This window comes from Teleopsis dalmanni, chromosome 1, assembly GCF_002237135.1.
Source record: "Teleopsis dalmanni isolate 2A chromosome 1, ASM223713v2, whole genome shotgun sequence".
In the NCBI taxonomy this organism is placed as follows: Eukaryota; Metazoa; Arthropoda; class Insecta; order Diptera; family Diopsidae; genus Teleopsis; species Teleopsis dalmanni.
In genome coordinates, this window is record NC_051846.1 from 20,508,991 (window position 1) to 20,533,304 (window position 24,314).

Sequence of the window (24,314 nt, forward strand, 5' to 3'; positions counted from 1 at the left end):
CAATTCAAGTTTATTCATTGAATAAGAAGCTTTATACAAAGGATTCCACTTAAGCAAGGCATTGCAACCTTAATAGATATGTATTGCAAGCAAGCTATATACTAACCAAATAAAATACATATGATTTGCTGGATAAAGATCAAAATATATTTTGAGGCGTTTTCAAATAATCGGTGGGAGTTAAAGCTCGTGATTCAGTGTTCTTAATGTGCTCCACAACAAAACTGACAGTTATATAAAAATCAACAAAAATTCTCAACACCTTTTGCAAAAAGTAGCATATTAACGCATTAGAGAATCCCATCCAACGTTAAGGTGGTGACCTGAGAAAATATAACCCAAACCAATATAATAGAAGTTGGTTTGAGTTATATACATATAATATATAGATTTTAAGAGCTGCCTCTCTGTTTAAGTAGCGTATATTAACACATTAGTACTCTCTAAAATTACCACATTAATAATACCACCTATCATACGTTAAGGTGGTAGCTTGGGTATATATGATCTGTTGTTTGGTTTTATTAGCGACAAATCTTTTTCTCTGTTTAAGTAGCATATATTTGTCCTTTTGATTTGACACAGTCGAATATGAGTTTCTAAATTTTTAAATCAATCTATGAGGTTGATATAGACTATAACTTTTAGAGAGGTTTCGAACAGTATTGAATTGGAACAACAAAATTTTTATTTATTTTTAATTAATTGAATTTTTGGCTGAATACATAGCTGTTTCGAGCATTGCCAAATACCCAGCTTCTAATTTGGCATGGAATGAATTTAACCCTCGTTACTTGCAGTCTCAAAAAATTATTTACGAATAAGTAAATACAAGAAATATTTTCAAAAGACCATTGATGATAGATATTTGGCTATACTAAAAATAGTAGTATTGGAAACCAAAAATTTAATAAATTAAAAAATATTAAAAACTTTATTGTTGTAATTCATTACTGTTTAAAATACCACTCTATTGAAAATTGATAAATATTGTAAGACCCTTACTATAGGTTTATGCATGGCTTACTGCCATTCAGTTTAACTTAACCTAATCCATATATGCAATACACTATAAAATAGCATATGACTGTATATTTTTTCATAATGAAATATATAATCTTATCAACTCTTTAGCATTTGTGGTTGTATACGATATTCGATTTTTCGGCATGAGTGTTTACTGACAAATGACCTGACATCACCGCCACGAGTTCTGGCCCATTGGTTTTAGTAGTCGCAGCTCTTCTGAAAGTTTTAAATAGTTAATTTCAGTGTGTAGCAATGAAAACATTTAAATTAAATATAGTTTTTATAAAACATTGAACATAATCATGCAAATCACAGTATTTATACTACACAGATAAGTTAATGATCCACTAATTCTGTTAATAACCCATTTATGATGGAACAACCTCATTTAAAATTAAATTTTTTATAATAAATTATTTTAAGCGTATTATCTGATTATATTTTAATATAAATACTTGAAAATAAAAATGAAAAAATATATTTGAAAAAAAAAAAAGAAACTCCGCAGATACATCTAACAATTTCAAATGAACAACAAATTAATTAATCAAACTGACTCACTCAATTATCTGATTTGAAACAATCTTTCAACACGAGTGTGTGGCGAATTTAATTAATAATGCAATATTAAATATAAACAATATTTATTGATTAAATAATCTTTTTGAAAAGTGTCATTTAAAAATGCAATTAACACGTCAGATGATATGCCCCTGCAGCCTCCGACTTAATTCGCTTCTTCGTACCTAAAATGCCTTTGCTGGGTTCATTGTGTTTTGGTTTTATTATTGTTTGTTTATTATTTGATGATAAACTCTATGTCCGTTTTGGTCTAATTAAATCTGTAAATTATAAAATAATATACTATATATTCTGACCAAGGCATAGATCTATTGGAATCAGAGCACAGGTGTTAATTGTTAGAAGCCAAAAGTGTGTATGCGACCAGAACGTGAGAGTTAAGTTCTAATTCTCAACCGCAAACGAAAGTAAAAGTGATGCAAATTTCTTGCTCACAGTTTTGTGCCCTACAATGAAAACTATCGGTGTTATGAGTTCCTGACATATCAGAAATTATTTTTATGATTAAGTGTGGGCAATTACTTCGCAATTGATTTAAGTTAGCATAATATTACGATTTAATTTTTTTTAATTACATTTCATTGAAACATATATATCCAGAGTTATAATAAAGCGGTCATGACGACATATTCAATGCCAGACTTAATTATTGTAAAAACAATGGTGAGAATTTTTTAATTTTTTATTTAATTTTTACTATAATTATAATTAGGTTGATGAGATATGAAAACTATCAACACAATAAGAATAGTAGAAATATCTATAGAATATATACGAATAAAGATTTGTAGAATATAATGGGTAGATTCAAAAATCCTATAATTGGGTAGATGGGTAGATTTTCGATTGACTGAATTTAATAAAATAATAAAAATTAAATTAAAAAAATAAATTAAATAAATCGAATGTAGTTAGTATCTGAACTATATTGAAAATAATAAATTAATTAAATGTAAAACTGAGCATTGTAAGCGGACACTTTTCACATTTCCCGGACATGTCTACTTGACAACAGATTTAAGTTGAGACAGTTGCGCTAAAACACTGCAATGCTTACAACCACTTTTCAAACACAACAACCTTAGCGCGAAGAACAGAAAACTGATCTATAGCCAGATAATTAGACCAGCATTACTTTATGGCTGCGTCGCGTTTACCAAAGCTGCCGACTCTACTATACAAAAGCTACAAGTTGCTCAAAGTCAGGCTTTTCGAAGACTCTTCAAAGTGCCTTGGTACATCCGCACAAACGACATGCTAAGAGACCTTAGAATAGACCCCATCAAAAAATACATAAGGGACAGAGCCCTGAAGTTATATGCGAAAACTGACAGGCTATCCTACTTAGCACTATTTAATCTTAGAGTATACACTCTCCTCACGAGGAGGTACGCAAATCTTAGATCAATCACTGAATAATCATGAAGCTTATAAGGAATATATAAATTAGTCAATAAGTTGGGTGGGACCCTGTAGTACCCCCAGCTATCAAAGAGTAAAAGTGCCCAGTTGCGCTGACTCGAAAAAAGGATCAACATACAGTTATTTTGCACAACTTTTTCTACTACGCTATTTTTCCATATAATTTAGTTTTTGAGATAAAAAGTTTTATAGTTCGCAGGTTTTACATGAAAACGAACAACTACACATAAACGTTCCAACTTATTTTTAATCGCCGTTTGTGTACTGAACGGAAACATTGCATCTACTACTTTTACTTTTAATGTAAAGAGTTTACTACTTTAAACTTCTATGTCTCAGGAAATAAGTTATATTGTAGAGGAAAAAGTTGCACAAAATAGCTCACTCTGCTAAAATCCTTTCTCAAATATGTACTCGAGATATTGGAAACGCTCCACAAAGCGTATTTGTTTTTTTGAGCACAGTAAATAAAACTAAATTAATAGTTATTAGTTTACTTCTTATCGAATTTAACTATATTTATTGATTTCCATACTTGCACATATACGTAAATATACATTAGTACAACAACAAAAACAATAAAAGAAACAGAGTGACAGAACAGAGTTTACAGTCATACTTGCCTTTATATATATACTTACATATTTATATTGGTTTTATTATTATCGTTTTATAATAATAAAACCAATATAAAGACCTCCAACAGCACCAGGCCATGATGAAGGTTAGGTTAGGTTGGTTTGACGGTTATGTGCCCAAAGCACAAAGTTACCGTATGCACAACCCGAAAAGTCCGACTCCCTCATTTAAGGAAAACTGAACCAACGTGGAAAGTCTATAAACTTGTCCAAATCGCTAATCTTGCAAGATGACAGCTCTGACATGCAAGATGACAGCTTTGTTGGATATATAGGTTATCTAGTGTTAGTCTTCTACTCTTTAAAAGTGGGGGAGCAAGTACATACATTAAGACTGAAAAGTTTTCGGAAATTCTCATTTAAAATTCGCGCGCTGTATATTTTTCGATATTTTAAGTTTATGTAGTTTGGCAGCACTGTCCTTAATTACTATGCCAAAAATGAGCTCGATCTGTCAGACAGTTCGTTTACGGCAGCTGTTGAAACCAGTTCACCTCAGTAGTGCGTTGCGAAATGTCTTCGACGGTCGTACGACCGTCCTGGAAGGCTTTGTACCACTCATAAACTTGAGTTTTCGATAAAACTGATTCCCCATAAGCCTTTTGTAGCATTCGCAACGATTCTGCACACGAAATTTCGTTCGAAACACAAAATTTGATGCAAACTCTTTGTTCAATATTTTTTTCCATTGTTTTTTTCGCAACGCCCTACTGAGGTGAACTGGTTTCAACAGCTGCCGTAAACGAACTGTCTGACAGATCGCGCTCATTTTTGGCATAGTAATTAAGGAAATTGCTGCCAAACTACATAAACTTAAAATATCGAAAAATATACAGCGCGCGAATTTTAAATGAGAATTTCCGAAAACTTTTCGGTCTTAATGTATTGTAAACTTGTCATAATACAGCAGATACGAGGATTTTGATTAGATCCACGCTTATTTTTTTGTTTTAATCTTGCTATTATTTTATATTAAAATATAGAAATGTATTTAAACATTTGTATGTAGGTATAATTAAACTTTTAACAGTATGTAGTTAATCATTCTTACTTAAAATAAAAAAAAATTACTTAAAGTATCTGTCGATTTATTTAATTAACAATTATTAAATGGATATGCTTTCAGTAATAATAGATAAATTAAATTAATTATTTTTATCTAATGAAAGCAGACATTGACTTCATAAAATGTGAGAAATTCTATATACGTATCTATTCGTTCAGTAATGAGAGTTCAGGGTGAGACACAGCATTTAATTAAGTTTTATCTTATTTTTAAATATTTATTTTATTTTTTTACACAAGGTGTTAAAAATTAATCACAAAATAAGAATTGACAATTAACAAAATTTTATTTTGTTTTTTTGTGTAAGAGTAAAACAAATTAATTTTGATTAACAAGATTGTCTTTGATGGACGTGTACTACAGTTCACGAATTTATTTAAAAATATTATTTTAAATATTTTATTTAAAAAATTTTTAAACACTTGATAAAAAAATGTAAGTAATTAATAATTAGAAAAATACTGATTAATTAAAAAAATAAGTAAATAAAAAATAATTTAATGTTTTCGCCAGATTTGCATGTGTTAAATAAGCACATGCAATATTTAGTAATGTTTATAGATAAGTATCTTACAACCATCTTTAATCATTCTATATAAATGTATTTAATATCAGCTGAGATTAGGCTGAAGTTGTGGACTTGTGCTGCAACCTCCACTGAAGCCCGTTTTATAAGCCGTCTTAAGCTTTGTTTATACAGCACATTAGGGCCATCAAAGAAAGGTAAAAGGACCGAAGTACTAAGACAAATGCCAACGTATATTAGAAGAGGTAAGACTGTACCGCTTAAGTAAAATGGAATCAACCTAATAAGTCCACAAACTTGGCTAAGTCCATAGTTTTAAAAGAAAAGCAGTTCTATCAGCTTGGTATTCAATTATTACATAAAGATTTTTAATATTTTATTGTCCAAAAATGGGCACTGACGTATAAGGTGTAGCACAAGTTCTTTCTATTTGTAGTATCGCAATCACTTCATATTAGGATAGACCAATTCTAGTTTCACGTCTTTCTACCACGCAGTGATATGTCAGCACCATTGCACAGAGTGTGTTCCGCTTTAGTTTAACGAGCAGACTGGTGCGTTTTTTTTTGTTGAATTTGGACCAAGTAAGACTTTATTAGCTATCTTCAAGTATATATGTTTAATTGTTAGTTTAGCCATTATATACCAAAGAGATACTAAAATCAGAAGAATGAATTTAATACTAAAAATAAATTAATTCATTTAAAACGTACCTCTGCTTCTGTCATAATAGTTTCTTATATAATTAATCCATTCTATCTTTCTGAATCAAAATGAATATATTATTTCTGTTAGAGGATAGTATATTCAATAGAAATTATTAAATTCCACTATACTTAAACTAAATGTCCTAATGGACTGAATTTTTATATTGCTATTTAAAAGCTTTTGTATTATGTATACAGAATGGGGTAACCATAGTCACTTAATTATAAATGGTATTTTGTGGAGTGTCTTCTAATTTTTTCAACAACTTCTAAAACACAATATTAGTGATCAAGTTGATCAATACATTATCTGAAAAATAATATCCGAACTTTTTTTGCACAAGAATTGAAGTACTGAATCCATACACACTGTTATATTTTTCAAACAAATTAATTCTTAAGTGGACGACTAAATATTCATGTTTTCTTTTAAGATCATTAGTTCTTATAAAGCATTATCTATTTCGAGGTCCATCTTCAGTACTGATGCAGTGCCATATGTCATAACTTATCTCTGGTGCAGTGAAAGTCCACAAGTAACGGTCGAAACACTATTACATCCACAAAAATTCACTGTGTGGTGCGGTATTTTGTCTGGAGAGCCATATTTTATTAAAGATGGTGTGCAAAAACAGTTAATTCTATACTAACCGCCATTTGATTATTAAGTTTTTTGATGTAAAAAGGTTGGTGCTATATATCACATAACATATCCGTTTTGTATTTGATGAGCGAGAAATTTATTTTCTCTATTTTTTCTATTGATGCATAAGGCTAGCCACGGAAGGTCTTGGTACTGAAATACTTTTCCACTTGAACCAATAAATATAGCACACAATAAGTAGATGATAAAATGTCGTTTGCGGAGACCAAGGATATATTTTCGTTCGAAATATGCGTCTATTGAGGTTTTAAAGTTGTCGAAGTAAGATAATGATAACTTACCAATATTTTTTGATAATGAAGTACCTTCTTACAGCAGTTAATGCTATTCTTGCTATTACCTTATTAGCACCTTATTAGATAAGGATAGATATTATTACCTTATTACTTAGATACCTTATTAGATAAGGTGCTTGATTTTTAATCTAAATATAATCTTAGAGATTACTTCTAAAATCGGGGGAGTAGACTTTTAGATTTCATTTTTAATCTGAAAGCCCCTCTTGAAGTGAATTTTTAGCTACTGGTGTAGATATAAATAATTCTGTTCAAATTTATAGTGTAGTTTTTGCTCCATCTGTACTATTCTGTAATAAGTTCGATGTCTATTGTGTTATTTTAGGTTCATGAAATTTCTGAGCGCTATTTTCGTTTTCCGTTCAGGGATTCTACAATTGATAAGTGTGTCCTTTAACGCAACACCAATTTGCAGTTTTATTAGTAAAGATTTTGTATTATATATTAAAGCATTAATATATTTATAATAAATTATTTACACATTGTGTATATGCCTATACACTATATAGTTATATAGTTAAACCAGTTGCTTTGTTCTTGTGAAGTATAGGGTATATATATTCTGCACAACCGTATTTAATTTAATTTATGTTTATTTCGCTTATTTATACTATTTATAAAACAATTTATGTGTTTAATATACTCTTTAAAAGTTGTTTTTTATGTTTATTCTTCTTCATAATTTAAGATGTTAAACACTAAAATTCAGGGTTTTTTATTATTGATTGTTTTTGGCTATATACATATTTTTATATTCATATCTACAAAACGTTATTTATAGCAGATACTGTTATGGATTTATTATGAATATCATTTTTCAATATTTATTGATATATTTATGCAATATTTTTAAATATTATAACATCATCCTTGTGGGAGTATATGCCGTTTTGCAGCATTCTTATATAGTTTTTAAATAAATATGAGCTTGACAAATTGAACTAATTTGTCATATGAATTTGTCGAGTTGTGATTTAATTACGGAAATAATATGCGGAATATAATAATTCAAGTACAAATAATTCTCAGATCTTTTAAAACTGGTGAATCCAAATAATCAATTGATTAATGTTATGATCCAATGGGCTCAACAAGGAAGCAAGGCCAAGAGTCGACCATTACGATTTTTAAATTCCTGTAGCTGCACAATTGAAGGCTTCGTTATAATGACGACAATTAGTGAATTGGCTCAAGTTATGATCAGAACGAACGCGTTAACAGAACTGCAGCTAACTAAATCTAGACTTTAACTAGTATAGCTAAAGCGCAGCATTTGACGAAAACCAGTATTACCTAACATACAGCTTTCTCTTTAATGAAGATGTTTGAGGTCATTCTAATAACTTATTGTATATGACTTGTATAATTAGAATATCATTCTTTGTGACTAGATGTTTTCAGTAATTTGTATGGAAATATTGAAAGTATCTATTTTTAATATATCTTGCTGTGAATAAGCAATACTTTGATCAGTATAAGAATACAATTGTATACAATGGTTTCACATATCAGAAATAAGTTCGATTTAAGCATAGGATTGCATTATTTTCGACGTTGTACTTCGGAAACGAATGTAGAAAGTACCCCTTTTATATGTAGCACATTTTGGGTCCATATGAGAAACTATGTAAGATTATGTGTATGATATCGGTTATGTGATCCCAAAGCGAAATTTTTGTTTTAATCAGAAATTTCTAATAGCGGTTAATTTCCGGTTAAACTTAACTAAAACAAAACTGGTGCATATTGCACCCACAAACAACCACACTCACTATTGACGATAATTACGATCTTAAGAAGTTATCTGTTCCAAGTAAGCTTAGTATGATAATTAAAGAGCAACGAATTGAACCCAATATTTCTTCGCGTATAAAAGATGTGCAAAGTTCTTCTTTAATCTATGGAAAGTTTGGTGCTCATGAAACAACTAAAGGCACATATAACTCCAAGTTTTCAATATCCGTTTGAAACTAATATTATTTCATGTCTCTGAGACATGGATGTTTTTCCTAGATGTTTTTCTTCTTCCAGTGATTATCTTTGCCTTTTCCTCATAAGATATATCAATGCACATACATCTTCGATTTTTTACTGAGAGCTTTGAATTAGTACTACTTTTACATGTAACGCACACATCTACGACTTTTTAGTAACTGCTTTAAACCAGTGCTACTCTATGCTTCTTCGAAATGGATCTTCAAGAATCTTCTTTTTTATTTCATTGTTCTTGACATTTCCTATGATAACATTAAGTCAATAATAATGCAAGATTACTATTAAAATAGCTAGGTCCATCATTATGCTCAGAGATAAAAACTAGACGTGGATAAGGTACATCTTACGAGATGAGTATGATAACATCACACAAATTTCTCTTTAGTAGAAATCACATAGCATCCGTTAACCGGATAATCATAGAGAGCTGAAACAAACCAACATATTTTAAGGTACATGTAATGTAATGGCATTGCGTAGAATAGTAACTGCTAAAGGGACTTTGCTTGCAATCCAGGCTTTGACTAGGAGCACCAAAATATATAACATTATTTTTAATAATTCTTATATTATTCTATATTAATATAAAAATTAAGAAGTGACACATAATTATAATAAATTGGTTCTAGGACCGGTCTAGTATAAGATCCGGAGTCATTCGTCCTCGACAACCAATTGCTGATCACAATTCTTGTCGTTGTTCTATCGTTCGCAAAAATGTCGAACCGAGCAAGCTTCACAAAAGTTGGAAGACTTATCCGGTCTACAACAATAACATTATTAGATACTGATTAAAAGTAGTGATTGTGATAGAAATTAGAACTAAATGTCAGGGGTACTTTTCGTATTCTTTTTAATGCTTGTTTCAATTCTTCTCAGCTGTTACTATGTATTTTATTACTTATGAAAAATAAACAAATTAAAAACACATAAAATTTATAAATAATATTTAAATAGAAATTAATACAAGTATTTAAGAACGCGGACTATTATTTTTTTATTGCGATCTATTTTGTTATTAATTAAAAACAAGAAGTTTTAGTTCGTGATGGCCATTACAAAATAATCCGATGTGAGGAGGGGTAAACCTGATTTGATGTTGTAAGATAGCTTTTTATGAGCCGTGAATACTATCAAATCATTTTGTTAATTTTTTAGTGCCACTGAAATTTTATTTCAGATTATTAATTTGAAATAAAATTAAATATAATGGCACTGACACTATAGTATTTAAGAACAATTAAATCTGAGTGGATTAAATCCGATATTGAGTAGGTTATAGATAATCTCATGATTAACTATTAATTTCTATAATACATTTTGTTGTCTCCCCCCATTAAATATGCCATTGGTTTCGTATTATTTTTTTTTTATAATTATTACACCTAATATATAACTTACAAAAACTAATAACAACGTAAATAATAACAACATTTTTGCTAATTTTAAAATAGAAACTAAATTTTTTCATTAAATTAAACTTAAAACATGAAATAGTTTAGAATTCAAATTGAACGTCGATGCTTTGGTGGCGTTTTCCAGCCACGATACTCCGAATCGGGATGTCGTCGATTATATTCGATTGAACGCAATATATAATCCGGTATGCTGGGTGGTCGTGGCAAATGACGACCGACAGCGTGGAAGCCCAACTCATCGGCTATGTAGCGCACCTCGATTGGTGTGCCCTCCGGTGAGACATAACTAAAGATGCCTATTTGCTCCAAAGCACTGCCAGCAGCTTGCACATTAATCCCATTGCTCGTGCCATAGGCGTATTTATAGATGCCTAATTCATCTGTGGGCGCTACACGAAAGAGCGTAATCAGCGCATCTTTATCCGCAAGTTCAACGCCAAGGACGCTTGTGTAAGTCGCCGCCAGTGTGAACACTAAAAATACATACTGTGGTTCGATGAAAACGTATCTTTAACCGTATTTAATATAAATTTTGTTTAACAAATTGTTTCAAACGCTTTGCAAACGAACTTACTAATTTCAATTTATTAAGCATTTTGTACGAATTGTTTTTGTTGTTGCTATTTTCGATTTTTGTTGAGATTTAATTTAATTTAATCCGTTCGATTCGTTTCGATATACTTTCGTGTTGTTGCGTAGGGCTACAGTGTATTATCGATACTGAGGGTTTTCGCGTCTCAAATTTAGTTTTTTATAGCCAAAATTATTTTGTTTGAAGCTGCTTGTGTGTGGATGCTCTACTAGATTCTTTGTTCATGATTAAAAAGTCCAGTTTCTTCGTTAGCACTTCTCATTATTTTTAAGTTTTGGTAGGTTCGCTCTTACTCCATGACTGGTTTATTATTATGGATTTATTTCCGTTTATGGCTGTCATAGATTTTTATTGCTTTATTTCATGTTTTTGATTTTCTATAAATTTGTATAAATTACCGCTTATATTGAATTTGTTTTTATGGTGGTCAGGTCAATCGCGCCATCAATATTATCTGCAATACCGAGACGTGATGTCTAATGCCAAATACGTCTTTGTAAAGATTTATATAGTAAAATATATGCTAATTATATACACTTGTAAAAATTGTATTTCATTGATTAATAAAAATGAATATTATAGTAAAAAAAATTCATTTTATTGCCAATTATATTAATTTACAATTGCGTGCATAATTTTTTTTTTTTTTTACTACTGAAGGGGTTGGTCCAACCTTATGAATGATAAAGAAAAAGAAACATTTGTTTTTAATAAGTTTTTTTATTAATATGACATTTGAGTTTATTAACATATAATTAAATAATTTTTTCATGTGTGAATTTTGTGAACTTCTTTCATAAAGTTTCTTACAATGTCACATATATATTTTTTTTTCGTCTCAAAAAAAAAAAAATTAATCTAATTTAATATTTTTGAAGGGCTTTTCAAAAAATATAAATATTGCAAAACTCAATGGAGTTAAATTTCGAATACTGATATTACTATAAATGTTGCAAATTAAGAAATAAAAAAATAAATAAGAAAATATATAAAAATTTAAATAAAATAAAAACTGACCACCAGCTAGAAATTGCACAAAGCCAGGCTCTGAGAAGACTTTTCAAAGTTCCATGGTACATTAGGACGAATGACATCCTCAGGGACATCAAGATTGATCCTATCAAAAAATACATAAAGTATAGAGCCCTGAAATTATTTGCGAAAACTGACAGACTTACCAACACCACGTTATCAAATCTCAGAATGGTTACAGGCTCCTCGGGGAGGTATGCAGATCTGAGGTCAATTATTGCTTAGTCTGATGAAGAGATAAACAATTATCTAGTCAAGGCGTAAAGAGGGGTTTTGAAGAAACCTTGAGTTAAAAAAGAGTATAAGTGCTTAAGTGCACTAGCTCAAAACAGCTTCAACATAATAACTGACTATTTAGATATTATATATACACATATTTTATCAGAACTTCGGAAAGAAAAACTTCACTAACCTTTGCAATATTTACAAATTAAACAAACTATTTGCATATATGCAAAAAACGGGGTTTACAATAATTCTATCTTGTTCCGCAAATTTTAATACGTGATATACACACATATGTACATCAATCTGTCGTCCTAGGTGAAACCTCTGGGTCCTGGAATTATCTATCATATTTAGTTATGAACTCGTTCCTTCTCAAAGTTAAAGCTCAGAATCAGTATTCGTTATAAATATAATAAATGTAACAGCTCGAAAAATTAAATATAAGAAAAAAAATCCAAAATCACTGATGATGAGTATTTAGCAATAATTGAAAAAGGACCATACTTGTATGGTCCGTCAAAAATTCAATTAATTATATATAACAAAAATTTTGTTGTTGTAATTCACTATTGTTCGAAACCTCTCGAAATATATTTAAGGTTTTTTGTTGTGAAATTACAAAACATTTCATAAATATCACACAAGCCCTCAAACAAAAAAAAATAGACTAATCACAAAGATTATAATGAATTAAAAAAAACTTTTGATTTTAATTTGTTCTCCAACTAAAAGTAAAGATAGAATCACATTGACGCCCAGCGTTATTGGAATTTCACTCTTCAACTACTAAAATTACATTCACTGTTTTTGAAATGTATTTAAACCGTAATCCCAAGGTTTTTCTGAACTACAGTTGTACCACTATTGTTTCTTAATGTGATTACCTGTCATTAAGACTTAACACCTCGATGATATGTGTTAACATATACCAGTATAATGCGAAGATATATATCTGGATATATCTGGCTATATGTCTGGATATAGTTCTTGCTATGAAGCGAGGCCTATCTAACACCTCTGTCGTTATTTATGGCATAGCATCTGGTTTAAAAATGCAAGTCCAGATCGAATGATAGTAATGAATGGAGTCATTCTACCTACTTAACTTTGAGTTTTAGTTACAACCACTACGACATTCCCATTAAAAGGGTTAACTGCAATTCGTTAGGTCAGTGGAAGTTGTGTGCCCTGGCCCCTATAATACAAGACTTACACTTTCGAAACCTACAAGTGATACTCAGTTACTATAATTTTTACTCCAAACAGTATTGATTGGTGTATGTTTGATTTTAGTAGTTTCTTACGACAGGAACCACCATTTTGGTATATTCTAACCCCTTTTCGGCAGGCGTTGATTCAACTGTAGTAGTTGGATACAGCAGTTAGATATATCAGAATTAAGTTGTGCAAATATTTTATTTAAGTACTGCTCACGATTAACCTATAGTCGATGGCTACTGTTGATTCAACTATAGTAGTTGGATAAAGTAGCTAGAAATATCAGAATTAAGTTGTGCAAATATTTTATTTAAGTACTGCTCACGATTAACCTATAGTCGATGGGTACTGTTGATTCAACTATAGTAGTTGGATACAGCAGCTAGAAATATCAGAATTAAGTTGTGTAAATATTTTATTTAAGTACTGCTCACAATTAACCTATAGTCGATGGCTACTGTATTCCATATAATTGGATTGCAGGATAGATGTCAGCTACTGGTGTCTCATAAGTGTCACCATTAGTACCATCAGTGAGTATTTAGCAATGTTAAAGATTAGGAATGCTATTATGTTGGGCGGCAATGTTTTTCTTCATCAAAGTTAATAACTCTCATCTCAGATTTGTATATAATTTTGTAAATTTTTTAAATGTTTGAAAATTATTTCTCTCAGTGTACGCAAAGTCAATAATATTTTTGTTGTTTATGAGTCTATTTTGATTCAAATTGTAAACAAAAAATCTTTAATTGACTACACAGAAATTGGTTCCAGTAAACATTACGCATGGGCGGAAGTGTTTCCGAAGACAATAATACCTGTTAATCTCATATTAAATATTAAATATGATCATAATAATTTATGTATCTGCTACGTCATCGAGTTTACCTTATTTTCGTAAATTTGTAAATTAAAATGCGTTTATTTGATGAACTTTCTGCTTATTTCGGAACAATTAATTATGTTTTGGTCCATAGAAGTGACAATTTTAATGTGGTTTGTGTCTTAAGTCTTTTGTCATTTTTTATGCCTTCGGGCGCGTCAAAATATGTAAATTATACATAATTTATGTGATTCAGACGAAATAAACTCAATGAATTCTCAATTCTTGCTAAATATGAAAATATTTTCAATAAAGAATGTTAATGTTAAAATAAATTTATTTATTTATGTAATTATAATTCACATATTTTATAAAAATTGTTGACAACTTTTATCGAACATTTTCAATTTCGGGTTAATGAACGAGCATTTGTTTCACAGAAAAAACTATCGATTTGAAATAAATTTATTTAAATTAAATATAAATTGATAAACAAAAATTAGTTTCGTATAATGGAATTAAGAAAAAATTCCCATTTGTTTACTTAAAATAAAAATAAAAAGCCATTATGTTGAAAAAAAAGTCGCACGAGTAGTCGAGAAACTGGATTTCGCATTTGGCATGAAAAATCGAATAGTTTTGTTCTCCACATTTCGTGTTGATAATTTATAACGAAAGCATTTAAAATGATAACTAATTTAATTAGTTGAAATCCTGTTTAGTATTTATTAAATATGCATAAAATTATGTATAAATAATATGTATAAATAATTAAGTATGACATATTCATAACAAAATCGCTTAAACCTGAAAACTCACCCGTGACTATGGCGTGTCTAATCGGATCCAAAATATTGGTCATGAACTATTTTTATATGACGTTTGGATTTCCTAGTTATAATTTATATTTATTTAAATAATATATTAATTAAAATTTTTATATAAACTTATGTTCTTTATTGAATGGTCTCAGTTCATACAAAGAGTTTTAGTAGTGAAGTTCTTTTGTTTTAGGATTTACATTTTTAGTTATTTTTTTCTAAAGAAGCATTGAATAAATTTATTCTTCAGATGGATTAAACGAAAAAAAAATTCACAAATAAATTTATTTAAAATTAAATATCACGATGAAACTATTTTTAAAATAGAAACGGATTAACAAGAATGAATATAAATACAGCTGTTCCGAGTACCATTCTTTGTTTTTCCCTATTATTCACCTTCATTCTATTTAAAGAATTTTCTTTTAGTTTGATATGTGTTAACATATACCAGTATAATGCGATGATAAATGTCCCTATTGCAATCGCCAGTACTAATTCAAGCTATAGATTTGGATATAGTTTTCTTCTTGCTATAAAGCGAGCCCTATCTAACACCTCTGCCGTTATTTATGACATAGCACCTGGTTTAAAATTGCAAATCCAGATCGAATGATAGTAATGAATGGAGTCATTCTACCTACTTAACTTTGAGTTTTAGTTACAACCACTACGACATTCCCATTAAAAGGGTTAACTGCAATTCGTTAGGTCAGTGGAAGTTGTGACCCCTATAAAACAAGACTTACACTTTCGAAACCTACAAGTGATACTCAGTTACTATCATTTTTACTCCAAACAGTATCGATTGGTGTATGTTTGATTTTAGTATTTGATTTTAGTATTCAAAGAATTTTCATTTAGTTTAGAAGAAAAAAACAAGAATGTTGGTTTTTGAACTGTAAAATTTTTTATAATCTTATTCTTTACAGGTTTACCCATTTTGCCTATCAAATGGGTTAGACCCACTCATTACTTTGTACAGTGAATCCTACTACAGTTACATTTCTGCAACTTACCTAAGCAGTTTTCAAATCTGGATTATACCATTTAACTGATATTCCACTTTCCTTTATTCATATGATTGTGTAGCGTTTAGCAAAGCTTCAAACTGCACAAAGTCATGCACTAAGAAGACTTTTCAAACTACCATAGCACATTAGAACGAATGACATCCTCAGGGACCTCAAGATTGATCTCATCAAAAAATACATAAAGGATAGAGCACTGAAATTATTTGCGAAAACTGACAGAGTTACCACCACCGCGTTATCAAATCTCAGAATGGTTACAGGCTCTTCTGGGAGGTATGCAGATCTTAGTCTGATGAAGAGATAAACAATAATCTAGTCAAGTTGTAAAGAGGGGTTTTGAAAATACCTCGAGTTAAGAAAGAGTAAAAGTGCTCAAGTGCACTGGCTCAAAGATCTTCAACATAATAAACATAATAATTTCATAAGGACGTTGGAGATTATGGAGATTATCTCTGCTTTCACAATTTTATTCGTCTGACACAACGTAGTAACTCCAGACTCAAAAAACTAATATAGTCTTGATTTTGTTTATTAGTTGATTTTAGTGGCAATAAAGCTTTATTTCTCTCATACATTAGTACTGCCTAGGCGCTGATTCAAGTCTTAATCCACCTAGTTTTCAAAACCAAAACGAATAAGAAGAATTCATAAAAGAGATTATTTATTAAAAATGTATCTTTAGGATATTCGCTAGGATCATCAGTTCATTGTTCAGTTCAATTGTTTCTTTTCAGTTTTTCTTTTCAGTCCTGGTACAGTCTTAATCTAATCCATCCAATCCATATTTTATAAAGGTTTCTGAAAATTCTATACAATTTAAGTATCCATAATGTTATCAATTGGAGATTAAGTATTGTTGCAAAAATTGCGTTTATCGATACAGCATATTGGGAAGCAAGTATATAAAATATATATCTTTTTCCAAGATCACTACCGTTGTTGTGACTCATATCGTGAGAAACTTATATCCATCACTCTCCATCGTTCGTCACTTCTTTGTGTTCGCTCCCATCTTTTCCACTAAATTCTCGGGATTTATTGAACCAATCCAGACTTTATTTCTTTCCTTAATGTGATCACTTATTATAGTAAAAGGTGTACTTTGCATCATCACAGTTGTCGTGAAAGAATCCATGTCCGGCCAGCATTTGAGAGATGTATTAATTTGTGTCTGTTAGACTTTTTACCAGTTTCCATATTACCTCTTTATGTAAAAAATATTGCACCTAGTGTTTATCGTTTGAACTACAATCATAGTTTATAAACAAATTGTTTAAAAATGCAATAGTTCTAGCAGAGAAAGAATACATTGTCGAAATATTAACTGTGATTCTGAATGTTTTCTAATTTTTGCCTAATTAATTTAACAGATGATGATATTCACTAAAGAAACTTGCAAGTTGGTAGCTATTAGTTGGATCTTTATCTATTTTATTGTGTTTTAAGAAATTAATATTGTGGTCGAGCGGCTCTGAATTGAATTAAAACATACTATTCTGTCTGTCTGTCAGTGATATACTGACTCATTTATTCTCTTTAAATTTACATGATATGTGTATGGTAAAAATCGAACTTAACAAACTAGAGTTGCCATGTTACATATTTTTCATATGGCATTATATAAAACTAATATAATTATAGAAATGCCTATACACTTATACTACACTATATACTATACTAGATACTATATACTACAACAATATGTATAATTCCTCATCATAGTTTATGATTCCTTTTTTAACTTCGATTTCTTATCTATTAGACTAAATTAACTATATAAAGTGTATAGACTTCATTTTAAAATGATATTTACACTACAACAGATGTAAGCTACAATACTCGATTAATTGAACGGAGAAGTGATACTACTGAGAAGTGGGTCCTGAGAAGGGAGTCCTGAGAAGTGATACATTTGAAAATTGCTTATGTGACCGTGAAATTAAAAATCGATTTATGCTTTATGGATTTTTAATTCATAAGAAGATGACTATAGGTATAACTTCTTAAGAATCTGGTAATCGAGTACTATTTCTAATTAATAACTGTGGCAATATCCTATCAAGTCAATATTAACACTTAAGTGAAGTAGCGAAAATACGAATAAAGAAAGGAAATACGTAAAGAATATGTGTATAGGTATATCATGTGTTGCATTTATATGGAACCTAATAGTGAATATTAACTTGTGCAAATAACTTGTAGAATGATTGTTCAGACAAACATTGACAAATCATTTAACACATTAATACCATGTTCCCACTGCAGCTTAATCAATTTATGTTAATTAATTCAAGATTTGGTGGTTTCCACTAGCATAAGTTGCATATGCAAAAGCTTTTATGTGTCCGAAAGTTCTAGGAGAGCTTTTGTTTACTTACTTTTCAGTTAATGTGTTAATGAAATTAATATTATTTCTTAAATAATATATACTTATATCAAATCTATATTTGTTATATAAATTCATTTGTATTTTTTTATATATCATTTATATATTTTATTTATAAAAAACAAACATTTTAAAAAATTTTTACTTCTCATTTGTTTGACTTGTTGATTTTTTGTTTATTTATATATTGTTTCATGTGTCGATAATGTCAAATGTCGATAATTTCCCTTTTGGGAAATATATTTTGCAATGTTGCATTCGACAAATTTGGTGCAATATCCCTTAATTAAATCTTAATTAAGTTAAAAGCACGAAAGCTCTTTGTGTGGTTAAACAAAATTCATTGGAAACAAGTTGTAGAATATGATGGAGTATTTTCATTTTATTTATCCAAAATAATAGATATTCTATTTCTATGCTAGCCATAAACATAAACAGATTACACTATCACTATTGCTATCGATGCTATCATGTATTTAATTTCTGATAGATTAGAGATGATAACAGACTTGCGCTCTTCTGTAAATTTTGCTTAATTAATCAATCAATTAATAATACAATGTGTAATTAAAAACACATAAGATTATTAAATTATTAATCAATAAATGTCAAATCAATGACGGTTTACTAGATTACACCATTTATATGTAAAATGCAAATAAGATGATTTTCTCACACAAGTCGATAAAAATCGCTAAATGTTATGTACCTGATCATTCAGAACCATAAGAATTGTGTTAAGGTTATTAAAGACATAATCTTTAAATTTTAAGTGCATATAAAAATGTGTTTTTCAAATCAATATAATTTTAGTGTTTCAAATTACCTTGAATATTATGAATAACGAACAAAATATAGCATCGTAGAACATTCGATGGGCGGACGCTTCTATTGAAAACATAATTTGGATTTCTTCGAATAGCGAAATAGCCAAATAGCCAAGCTCAAGAGCCGTGACTTCAAACGAACCGTTCTCTTCATTGTACCCAATGACCTTTCAAAACTTTTCATAGTAATTTGACAGCGCATTTGAAGAGGAACAAAAGACTTAAGCATCAAATTTCATTTATCACAATTTTTACAGATATTTTTTATTAATATTTAATATTTTTACACAAATTTTCCAATTGAATTCTATTTACTTATTGATTTAATATTTACTGATTAGAAATACACATCAAAATCGATAACCTTTTAAGGTTTTATACACAAAATCAACAAAATGCATTAAAAAAGCTTTAACATTCTCCGCCGACGCAGCAAATCGAGTTATTTATCTTTGCTGTGGAAGATGAAGAAAACGATTTATTGTTGTTCTTTGAGTTGTGCTGGTGGATGTGATCTAATATATTCCAAAGCTCTCAAAACATAAGCCGGCACAGGTGGAGGTGTTGGCAAATGTTCACCAACGGGATGGTAGCCTTCCTCGTCGGCAGTGTACTGTAAAGAGATGTGTTCACCTTCGGGTGAGACGTAATTCAGAGAGCCGCGTACACCAGCTGCATTGCCGGCCTCTTGGAATTGTATGCCATTCGACGTCTCGTATGCATACTGGTACTTGCCCTCTGCATCGGCCGCCTCGTTCACATAGCTGCGTATTTCAGCATTTTTGTCAATATTATCAGCGCTCACGAAGGCCAAGAAGACGGTTAAGATTAACTAAAGTTTTGTGAAAAAAATGTGTTATTATTAAAAAAATTTCAAAAATGTAGATACAAAAATCGAAAGTTGTGCAATACAAAAATGTAGTGGGTAATTACAGCGGCTCACGTATTAATTTGATGATGATTTTATGTCTTGAGGAAATTATAAATTTTTAAAAAAATTTTATTGTTGTTTTACTTACAAGCTTAAACATTTTATTTTTTTAAATTTAATGTGTTTTTGAAGAAGTGCAGATAGTGTGTGTACAGGAGACCGAGTGTCCGAACTGCTTGCAATGGTGCATTTCGCTGCGGCTTTTATACTGAGCCCAAATTAGGTACTCTGCTTAAAGCCAAAAGGGTTTTCGTATTTCTTTCTACTTTTTTTGGACAAAACAGGCTAAAAGAAACAAGTTCTATAATGTATATGTTGCATACCGGAATTATTGCTTATGCATCCTTTACAAAACTTACAAGACAATAAATTCCCAAAATATTTTGTCGTTTATTGATATTTTTGGCAATTTGCCAACTCTGTTGTCAAGCTGCGCTATTGATAAGGTCATATCTGATACCAGTTATACCCATTCTGATATTACACAAAAAAAAATTAAATAAGTATATCAATATACAACAAAAGACTGAATGCAATGTTAATGTCAAAATCTTGCTAATTTGTTAAAAAAAAATTTTAATAAATTTTAAATGTCCTGTGGGCTATTTTAAAAATTAAAATTTATAAGACAGACTACAGATTAAAATGGAATAACAAAATAAAACTTAATTAATAAATCCAATTTCATAAAATTTAAAAACTTTTCATTGTCTTGAAAAGTTTATTACTTTTCATAAAAATTATTTTATAAAATATGATTATTCTGTATACATAATCAACATATGAAGAAAATGCATCAGTCATTATTATTTCTATAAATAAATAGTAATCTCTCTCAATATACTAAGTTTTTCTTTGAGTCTAATTACTTCAATTAATAGTAATATTTAATTAATCTTTATGTTTACTTATATAAATAAGTTGTAATAGTAAATCCAGATGCTTTTATAAATTGATGTATTGCATCTTCTTATAATCTTCTTAGAATCTTCTTGAACTAATATAAGGTGCCCATCTTAGTGTCTTCGTTGTATACGCAACAGTGAAGACGCAGCCTTCAGCAAGAATTTGATGGTGAAATTCATTTATCTAGGTTAGGTTAGGTTATACCGGCAATTCCTAGGGGATTTACTTAGGCCTATTGGCTTATTGTGTTATCGTATATAGAGGAAAACTCAGGGTTTAAAACCAACTAATACCTTTGGCGATGCTCAAAATGCTGTTAAGTGGCAGGTCTTTAATTGAACAAGATCCTCAAGAAAAGTGTCAGGCTCCTAAAGTGTAAAGTGTCGAGTCGCCGCAGTGCATGAGCTGGGCATAGACTGAGCAGATGAGAGGCACTCTCATCGTCTTTCTGAGAGGCACTCTCATCGAATCACACTAGTTAGCACACCGCTGAAATACACGAACTCTTTGAGTAAAAGTTGACCAACCCAATAAGTGCCTAATTTCGCAGGATGACAGCTCTGTCAGGTCGAAGGGAAAAGAGCGTACTAGTAGAAGAATTTTAAAAAAATTTGAATCGAGTGATACTATGTATTATAAATCCTGGAACTATTAAATGTTTGTGTCAGTACTATTTCAATAATACATGTTATGGACTATAGATTGTAGGGTCAAGTATATAGACTTATCGAACCTTTTTAACACATTTTTATATGAATTTTGTATGAAAAATGGCACACATCGCAGTACTTTTGTCGAATTAGTTACAATAGTCTAAACATAGCGCTAGGCAAATTGTAATAATCTATTGTGAATTAAGTAAATAGAATTAATCTTTGTAAAGGTTTCAATTTTAATAAATGAGTTTATTTTAATCCAGATTTAAATTACTTATAGTATTTTAAATTATTATTAAGAGCCTATATCATTCAATTAAAAGCACAATCATGATTGTTTTAAAAACATTCTGAAAGAAATTCAGTGTTGGTCTGCATGTACTATTATTATTAGTATTGGATATGGCACTGCGGCCGTCAGGTCTATTGTGCTACCTTCTGGGTTTAGAGTATGTCTCTAAGCCCTATTGTTTTGATAAAAAGTAGTATAGTATTAAAAATGTTCTTAAAAATGTATTAAATGTATCTGGGATAATCAAACATATTCTTACTATATAATGTATAGAACTTTTTGAATAAAAGACATATTGCTGATAGTAAATTCATTTAACAGTGGATATAAGAATTACTTGCACAATATATCTGTTTAAGTCGCAGTGCTTTCTGGTCTTCGATAATAGTAAGAGTTCCTTTGACTGCACTGGTTCACTGGTATATTAGTTATTAGTTTTTTTTATGATTTTTACATTCTATATAATATTTTATTATATTCCAAATATTTTTTAATATAGGGATATACGACTCAAAAAAAAATTTTTTTAGGACACCCAAACCTTTGTCACCTATATATCAGTAAATACTGTAAATAGACCTCCATCAAGGTCTATCAAAGTATCACTTTTTGAATTTGAAGATCTTTTAAAGAATTTGAAGAATTTTGAATATAACTTATATTATTTTAAAAAAATTACAATATTTTAAATAATCATTTTACTAATAAAATTATATTTAGATATTAATGATTTTATGTCGATTAATTTAATAAATTTTAGTTAATTTTAAATTGGAACCTGTTTTTTAACGAAACCTAATTTATTTATTTATTTTTATATTTTATTTTATAAATTAACTCAATTGACAATAATTGATCGCTGCGAAAAACTAGAAAGTATCTAAACTATATGTGACGCATAAACGACAGATAAATATATTGTGACCACTCTAAGGTTTTTGTTTAAAAAATTTATATTCAGTTTATCTACAATCATATTTTGTTTAAAACATAAAAAAAAATTTTATTTTTGCACTAAGGTAGTTTAGGGCAGATGTGAATTAAATTTAAATATTCTTTGAATAGTTTATAGATACGCATATATTTTACGACCACGTAATCCGGTTGTAAGATATTTTAAAAGTTTATCTATCTATTATTATCTATTGCAGGTTATAGAAAAAGATTTGCAAATATCCAGAGAGCACATTTTGCAAATCCCTAATTAATTTTATGTTAATTTTAATTTTATAGTTTATAAAGAGGTTTTTTCCACGAGGCGAACTATTACGCTTGGCATATATTCCTTACGAAAGCCAAGTAAATGTAGACTGCACCCTTTGCAATCTTGGTGTAATTGAAGACGTCCAACATTTTATGGGGATCTGTCCTATATTACAGGAGATTAGGTTTAAGTATTTTAGAAAAGTATCTTTAGAAAAAACAGATGTAATTTCATTATTAAATGGAGAAAATTGGTTCTTGCTTAGCGCTTTTATTAATGAAGCAACTATTTATAGAAAAAAAATAATGGACGAAATATTTTGAAAGAATTTTAAATAGTATATAAATTAACATGTACACCTTTTAAATGCATTTTTAATGTAATAATTTAGTGTAATAATATTAAAATAATGGAAATATTGAAATGAATAAATTAAAATTAAATATTAAATTAGGCGGAGGAGTTTTGACTCATAGCCTTCTTATACACAGCTGTTATAAAAAATCTGTAAATTTGTAATTTTAAATTCAATTGAATAAATATAATTAACTAATTAACTAACTAACTAAAGAGGTTTTTTCGAACAGTAGTAAATTATAACAACAAAAATTTTATTTTTTATATTATTTTAATTAATTGAATTTTTGGCTGACCATACAGCTGTTTCGAGTATTGCCAAATACCCATCATCAGTGATCTTGGAAATAATTCTTGTATTTAATTATTCGTAAATACTTATTTTTTGAGACTGCAAGTACCAGGAATCAAACTCGGGTCCTGTCAAATGTTTATAGTTTATAAATATCTTATTTGTTTTTTTTTGTTGCAATTTGATTTTACTTCACTTGAAATTTCTTATATACATTCGATAGAGTTTAATCCTTAGAGACATATAATCGTATTTAAAGGAATGATTCGCAAACTTAGGAGCGAATTCTTAGGAGCCTAGGAATGTATATTATTGCATTAGCGCAGAGCTTTATAATAGCACATGAGGTGTCGGCCACCTCACTCACCTCTT

General features: G+C 29.6%; 3 protein-coding genes across 3 annotated transcripts in view; all 3 read right to left on the bottom strand.

Annotated features, from left to right (window-relative positions):
• LOC119677902 (pupal cuticle protein Edg-78E-like) overlaps window positions 1–5,991 on the bottom strand; it is a 7,114-nt gene extending 1,123 nt beyond the window's left edge. The window contains exon 1 of the mRNA XM_038089485.1: window positions 5,977–5,991. Coding sequence (XP_037945413.1) covers window positions 5,977–5,991 — 15 coding nt within the window. The remainder of the gene's footprint in view (window positions 1–5,976) is intronic.
• A 4,380-nt stretch (window positions 5,992–10,371) lies between these two features.
• On the bottom strand, window positions 10,372–11,233 carry LOC119677911 (pupal cuticle protein Edg-78E). The gene is made up of 2 exons (XM_038089497.1): window positions 11,229–11,233; window positions 10,372–10,851 (listed from the first exon to the last, which is right to left on the bottom strand). Exons 1-2 carry the CDS (start codon window positions 11,231–11,233, stop codon window positions 10,431–10,433), a joined length of 426 nt encoding a protein of 141 aa, XP_037945425.1. The 3' UTR covers window positions 10,372–10,430.
• Window positions 11,234–19,626: 8,393 nt separating this feature from the next.
• Window positions 19,627–20,401, bottom strand: LOC119673161 (pupal cuticle protein Edg-78E-like). The gene is made up of 2 exons (XM_038084399.1): window positions 20,324–20,401; window positions 19,627–20,136 (listed from the first exon to the last, which is right to left on the bottom strand). The coding sequence occupies exons 1-2, from the start codon at window positions 20,333–20,335 to the stop codon at window positions 19,783–19,785; spliced, it is 366 nt and encodes a 121-aa protein (XP_037940327.1). The 5' UTR covers window positions 20,336–20,401; the 3' UTR covers window positions 19,627–19,782.
• Window positions 20,402–24,314: the final 3,913 nt, after the last annotated feature.